The sequence below is a fragment of the Gekko japonicus genome, unplaced genomic scaffold, assembly GCF_001447785.1.
Source record: "Gekko japonicus isolate JY-2015 unplaced genomic scaffold, Gekko_japonicus_V1.1 scaffold5861, whole genome shotgun sequence".
Taxonomy (NCBI): domain Eukaryota; kingdom Metazoa; phylum Chordata; class Lepidosauria; order Squamata; family Gekkonidae; genus Gekko; species Gekko japonicus.
In genome coordinates this window covers 26,182-33,534 of record NW_015168222.1, presented here as the reverse complement: position 1 = coordinate 33,534, position 7,353 = coordinate 26,182, and the positions used below count along the sequence as shown (strand labels likewise).

The 7,353-nt window shown below is 47.8% G+C and overlaps 1 protein-coding gene across 1 annotated transcript in view; it reads right to left on the bottom strand.

The window, feature by feature from the left end:
* LOC107113679 (lymphocyte antigen 6E-like) overlaps nucleotides 1–6,288 on the bottom strand; it is a gene marked incomplete at its 3' end in the record, with an annotated part of 8,593 nt that extends 2,305 nt beyond the window's left edge. The window contains exons 1-2 of the mRNA XM_015415032.1: nucleotides 6,163–6,288; nucleotides 1,155–1,274 (exon numbers count right to left, since the gene is read on the bottom strand). Of these exons, the coding sequence (XP_015270518.1) occupies nucleotides 1,155–1,274; nucleotides 6,163–6,220 (178 nt within the window). The remainder of the gene's footprint in view (nucleotides 1–1,154; nucleotides 1,275–6,162) is intronic.
* Between the last annotated feature and the right edge of the window lie 1,065 nt (nucleotides 6,289–7,353).

The window sequence follows — 7,353 nt, the reverse complement described above, 5'->3', positions numbered from 1 at the left end:
AGTTCTGATAAGAGCTGTTCTTGAAAAAGAGCCGTTTCTGTCAGAGCTCTCTCAGCCCCACCTACCTCACAGGGTGTCGGTTGTGGGGAGAGGAAGGGAAAAGAGATTGTAAGCTGCTCTGAGACTCCTTTGGGTAGTGAAGGGCAAGTTATAAATCCAATCTCTTCTTCTCTCTTCTTCTTGGTTCAGTTCCGTTTTTAGACTTCTGGTTGGTTCTACAACCCTAATTCTTATTTCATTAAGATGGGCCGCCGTGAGTCTGTCTGCAGCAGCCAAAAACAGCCAGAGTCCAGGAGCACCTTAAAGATGAAGAAAATTTGTGGCAGGGGAGGAGCTTTCGGGACTCACGGCTCACTTCTTCAGTATTTCAAGAAGTGAGCGGTGGCTCATGAAAACTTATCCCCGGCACAAATTTTGTTCGTCTTAAAGGTGCTCCAGGACTCTTGCTCTTATTTCATGGTTTATTGAATGTCCCATCCTGTCGATTGTCATGTCTCACTCTGTGTAAAATCCAAGTCTGAAAGGAGAACTATACATAATGTCAATAAAACAAATGTATTAAAAAACCAGTCTTGCATTCGAGTAAATACTGTACCACTAAATGCCTTTCCTCTAAGGGAATTACTCTCCTGTAATTTCTACTGTGTCAGGAGCAGGGGTCATTTTGTAAAAAAAGAGGTGCAGGAACTCATTTGCATAACTCATTTGCATACGCCACACTCCCTGGCAAAGGGCAGGCATGCAAGCGTGACTGGGTTCCCTGCCTGATCTTCTCCAGGTGGAGAAGATCGGGCAGGGAACTCAGGCATGTTTAGAATGCCTTTCTCTCCCTTCCCCATCTGGGGAAGGGAAAGAAAGGCATTTAAATCCCCCCAGGTGCTGGTGGTGGGGCTCTGAAGGCCTTCCCTGGCCCATCCACCTGCACAGGCAGGCCAGGAATGGCGGCGGTGGGGGGGTGGGCTCCTTACTGCCGGTGCGCCGCTCCACTGTGTTCCGGCAGGAAATGACCCCTGGTCCAGAGCATAATGCCTAGTACCTCCTGGAAGAGGAACACAGCCTCAGTGAGAGATATCTAGAAACACGATCCACAGCACGAAAATGGCTTTGGTTCTCTGCAAAGTTTCTCAGAGGAGCGTCCTCTGCCAGCTGCTTACCAGTTCTAGAATAGGACGCAATTGTCAGGCATTTCTGGGCATTCTGGGGGCAAGACGACATCCGGAGGCAACCCCAGTTAGACCTCTCCTCTTGACACGTGAAGCACATCATGGAATGGGCTGCAAAGGGGAAGGGAAAAGAACAGATTGGCTCTAGTTTGACTGGCAGAGGAGTTTCGGACTCAGTGGTTCACCCCCCATGAAGCCAGGAGATGGGAAATGAATTTTGGCACCCTTCTTGAAACGGCCGCCGAATTTTGCCCAGCTTTTACATTCCCATCTCGCTTTATGCCCACAGGATTGACTGAAGTCCAGGGACATCAGCAGGCCTCCGCTGCACGACAGAAAGCCAGCTGGAAACCTTGGGTGACGTCACAGATCCAAAGCTCTCTTGAGGAAGAGGAAAGGGCAGGGTGACTTCGTGGCAACAGACAAACAGCGACAATAACAAAAACCAAGAGCCAGTGCAGTACAGTGATTAAGAGTGTCAGACTATTATCTAGGAGACCCAGGTTCGAATCCCCACTCGTGCCATGGAGCCTTGCTGGGTGATGTTGGGTCAGTCAACATACTCTCAGCCTAACCTACCACGCAGGGTTGTTGTGAAGATAAAATGGAGGAAAGGAGAATGGGATAAGCTGCTTTGGGTCCCTATTGTGGAGAAAGGCAGGGTACAAAATTACTTTCATAGCAGGGTTTTTCTTTTTTTGAAGAAAATTTTGAATTGTACAGGAATATGTGTTCAGAAATGCCCCCCCATCCTAAAATTCACCCCAATAATTCAGCTATTGGGACTACAGTCTGTGTAAGAATTGGAACTCAGCTGCAAACTCATAGCAAGGAAAGGTGCTGGGGGTGTGAGTTACAAAGTAGTTTAGTGCTTACAGACAAAAATGGCTCTGGCTGAAGAAAGAACAAAAGGCTCACCACTTTTACACCTTGCTAGATTGTCAAACTTACAGAAAGAGAGAGCAACTTGAGAAGCAGAATGACCAGGTCTGACCAGAAAGGGGGCAGACTATCAAGAGGAGATTACATATTCTCGGGATCTGAGAAAAAAGCTATCTTTCAGCTTTGGGTTTGTGGCCAGGGAGGTTCAAGCCATGAAGGACTAAGTCTTTACCTTGGGACTCTATCTTGACCACTTGGCAAGGGGCAATGGGGAGAAATCCAGATTCTGAGAACTAAGATAATGAAGGGCTACAACTTCAAGAATTACCAGCATATCCCAAGTAGATGTTTAGAATAAGTATAGAGTTTAGGGCTTAGAGGACTGCTTGTTTCCACCTTTTCTTTATATCTTTGCTCAGGCTGGTGCTTGAACAGACCATATGTACTCTTTTTATTTTTGTTCATTAATGCTCCAAGCAGTGTTCCCTCTAACCTGAGTTAGTGTGAGCTAGCTCACAGTTTTTTAGGCTCCAGCTCACACATTTTTGCCTTCGCTCAGGAAGGAGGGCTCCAGAGCAAACTAATTTATGCAGTGGCCAAATTGCTTGCTCACAGTTTTAATGCCAGTAGTCACAAAGTAGAATTTTTGCTCACAAGACTCCACGGCTTATAGGGAGCATTGGCTCCAGGCCTCATCCCCGTAAACAGAACACAGCTATTTGGTCTTGCTATCCAAAGAGTGGGAAAGGGAAGGGACAGTGGGTCATACTGCCATTCTTTAAGCATGTTAGTTCGAAATTACACCTGATCATCCCCTGTACAAATTAAGTGGGAGATAAACAACTTAAAAGACGCTGAACTGCAGGCTGTGGAGGGTCAGTAGTTCAGCAGTTCAAGACCTGAGTGTGCTGCATGACGGAGTGAGCTCCCGTCTCTAGTTCCGGCTCCTGCCAACCTAGCAGTTCGAAAGCAAGAAATTGCAAGTAGATAAATAGGTACCGCTTCGGGGGGAAGGTAACAGCGTTCTGTGTGCCTTGGTGTTTAGTCATGCCGGCCACATGATCATGGAAACGTCTTCGGACAGCGCTGGCTCTTCGGCTTTGAAACGGAGATGAGCACCGCAACCCTAGAGTCAGACTCGACTGGCTTTCAAGCAAGGGAACCTTTTTAAAGAAACTAAGCAGAGCTTCTAAGTGGCGACACACGTACAGAGCACTAGATGTACAAATCCATCTAGTAAGAGAGACTTGCAGATTGGCTGATGACAACAGTGTGTACCCAGTGAGAAGTCTGGTACATCCTGGAGAAAGGAAAAGGAACGGTGCCACTGGGTGGGGACCCGGAACAACTCCAGGATCTAACAACAGAGTCTCAGTTTTCTAAGTGTGTAATATGATTTGGAATGGCGTATTTAAATGTATTCTGCTGGTCTGGGGACAGGGAAAATAACACAGCCAATCGTCCCATTCCAAAGAAAAAGATGCTGCAAGGTCGCCTCCATGCTTGAGAGGAGAGGAGAGGAGAGGAGATGGATAGAACAATTCTACAATTAAGGATACATCAGTCTCCAATTCTGACACATTTATTACCTTGGCTATGTTCCCCCCCCCTTGAACCCAAACAGTTGACAGCATAAACTAAGCTTATGATTCGTTAAATCTGTTTAAAGCATCTTTGTTATTCTGCATGCTAATTCACTGCCCACCTTCTATATGTATGACTGTTGTTTCTATTTCGTTGTGTCTGAAGAAGTGAGTGTGTACACAAAAGCTCACGCCTTGAATAAAACTTTGTTGGTCTTAAAGGTGCCCAACTGGACTCTAAATTTGTTCTGCAACGGCAGGATCTGTCCAGTGTCCTGTAACCCAAGGGAACCGGGCTTGTGAGTCTGCACAATATGTGATTGTAATTCAGTGCAGCTCACTTGAGCTTTTTCTTGGAGTTTGCATAGCTGCACATAGTGGGAGAGAGTCCTTAGAACTGGGCATCTGCCTGCATTAATGCAGGAGACTGGAAATTTTGCACAAATGTCCTCTTGGAACAGTACATTTTCCCCCTTGGTTGTATCTTTTAAAAAATGGCTTGTGGGTTGATGGCAGATACGAATTAACTGTTAATGGCTTTTTACTTAACAGCCTGTGGGGGGCAGATTTGCTTCAAGAAGTTTCACACGTTTTTAAAAGCAACGCAAGAACTACTGTAACAGATAAAGTCATAGAAGTATTTATAGCAAGATGTAAAGCAATTTTGCGGAAGCCAAGAGCACAGATATTTCATTGGATCATACTTTTTTTTTTTAACCAAACTAAAAGAAGGGAAAACATCATTCATTGAGAAACTGAGTGCAAAGAAACCCCCCCGCTTGCAGGGAGGGTGGTATAGAAGTCTAATAAAAGAAAGAAAGAAAGAAAGAAAGAAAGAAAGAAAGAAAGAAAGAAAGAAAGAAAGAAAGAAGAAGAGATTGGATTTATACCCCGCCCTTCACTGCCCAAGGGTGTCTCAGAGTGGCTTAGAAATTCCTTTCCCTTTCCCTCCACACAACAGAGACACCCTGTGAGGTCGGTGGGGCTGAGAGAGCTCTTGACAGAAACTGCTCTTTTTCAAGAACAGCTCTTATCAGAACTACGACTTGCCCGAGGTCATCCAGCCAGATGCGAGTGGAGGAGTGGGGAAAAGAAAGAAAGAAAGAAAGAAAGGAAGAAAGAAAGAAAGAAAGAAAGAAAGAAAGAAAGAAAGAAAGAAAGAAAGAAAGAAAGAAAGAAAGAAAGAAAGAACATCGATTAAAGCCGGAAGCGCAGCAACTAACCCACCCAGATCAACTTGGGGTTGTTTTTTTGTTTGTTCCCCAATCCTTCAACACCAATCTTCTGCTATCTGCTTGGGTGGAAAGGACTTTTTTGAACTTAGGTCCCAGCTGCTTTGTAATATAACAAAGTCTTCGGAAAAGCACTGCATGGAGGGAGGAGGGTAGCAGGATCGTGGCCACTGCTCCACTCATGTGTATGCATGTTTCTGCAGAAACAATATCTGGAACTGGAGTCCGGAATGTGTTCCAGAGTTTCTTGTTCGCAGGTGCAGCCCCTTGTATGACCTACTGCGACAGATCTTGGAATAACAGCCAGCATAAGACAATCTGGGGGTGCCAGCGTCCAGGTGGGACCTGGGGATCCCCCAGAATTCCAGCTCATGTCCAGACGACCGGGATCAGCTCCCCTGGAGGAAATGGCTGCTTTGGAGGGTGGACTCTGTGGCCTTGTACCCCGCCGAAATCCCTGTCCTCCCCAGGCTCCATCCCCAAATCTCCAGGAGTTTCCCAACCTGGATCTGGCAACTCTGCCTCCCTGTCTCCTCCATTCCCCGTTGGTGGCCAGAGGGGACACAGTAATGCTATGTTCACCCCGAGGCTGGATTATTGCAATGCTCTCTACATGGGGCTGCCCTTGGGGCAACTCCAGAAGCCGCAGCTGGTGCAGAATGCCACGGCCAGGTTGCTGATGGGTCTCTCCATGAGGGAACACATCCAACCTGTGCTGAGGTCGCTGCACTGGCTGCCAATAGCATTCCAGATACGCTTCAAGGTGCTTTAAAGACCTGAATGGTCTGGGGCCTGTCTACCTGAGGGACCACCTTTCCCTGTATGTTCCCCCAAGGGCAGTGAGATCCGAGTCACAAAATCACTTGGTCCACCCTGGCCCTCGGGACGCTAAGCTAACATCAACAAGAACTAGGGCGTTTTCCCTAGCTGCACCGGCGCTATGGAATCAGCTCCCAAACGAAATCCGAGCTCTGCGGGATCTTCAACAATCCCGTAGAGCAGTAAAGACCGAGCTGGTCCGGCAAGCGTTTTAACAGTTCTGGCCACACTGACCATTCCACATAAGCCCTAGCACTTTATAACAGATGGCCGCCACGTTCTACTTTTAATAAGCTGTATTTTGATATTGCACTGTATTGTTTTAGACCTGATATTTGGTATTAATTGTATACTGGTTTTTAACTACTGTAAGCCGCCCTGAGCCTCCTAGATGGGAGGGCGGGGTAAAAGTCCAATGAATAAATAAATAAATATAACCTCAATAGACACTCCCGAGAAAGGGACAAAACCCCAAGGGCTTACCTATCTCCATAAACAGACCTGCTGCGACCAAGATAGCCAAGAAATACTTGCTCTTCATGTTCTCTTCCTGCCTTGCTCTGAAGTGGCAGCTTCGAAGTGATGTACGAGAACTCTCTGGCCACTTTAACTGGGATCACAGTTATAATGTTTACGGCCTGGGCGTCACCCAAGACCAATAACGATAGGCGTGCGCTCTCTAGGAGTGTGGGTAGATGAGGAAAGAGTCCAAAGAGATGTCTCTTTATCTTCTGTTTTGGCCTCTGGTGGGAGTGACAGGATATTTGAAGCAAGGCCTCTGTTGTGTATTGAGCCAGAGTCATCCCTGAACAAGTACCTGGATCTGGGTCCCGGTCACACGGAGATTTTGCCGCGCGAAAGGCACGGATGTCGGGCGGATTTTTGGGGCGCGATCACACTGCAACATCTGGGAAGTGTAGCACACCCGTGGCCAACCCGTGGCGTCCCGCCGAAGATGCGGAGTTAAAAAGTACCACGGAAAGTCCACTAGTATCCGGAAAACGCGGGGCAGGGGCGGGCATCTGATTGCGGGAGCGCTAGTATCCCATGGCATCTGGCGCCTGTCCATGTCCCATCACAAACCAGATGTTTTTCGTAAGCGCATGCGCACAAACATAAAACTGAAAGCAGTGCTGCTCCGCGGAACTGCGCATGCGCACAAACGCGAAACACTTGTATGATCACGCCGCTTCTTTGCCACGCTGCAGCATCGCCGTGTGATCACCAGCTAACAGCCGAAGCACGGAGACTCGGGGGACCGTGTGATCGGGCTACCGCACTTAATTTTGCTCCGTGGCGAACAGCCGCACCTCCCCCCCCCGCGTTGTCTGGCCCGTGTGACCGGGGCCCTGGTTGAATTTATTTTCCCTGAACAATAGCTTACTACGATCCTGGAGTAGACCAATAGAGAAGCAGTATTATGTAAGTGGCCTATTGTTGGGAGTGGGGTGTGTTTGGGGTGTGGTGACTGCATGCTTAAAAGCAGGGCCACTGCCCTGGATTTTGTCGTGTAGCGTTCCTGAAATCACTCAGTAGAGTAGAGCTGTTTTACTGCAATGTGTCCAGAACCCAGGATTTAACAGCCTCAATATCCCTCCTACCCCAGGCCGGAGGCAGCTCCTGAACCACATATGGCGGGCCCACCACGGATCAGTACGTCTCCTAGTTTTGCCA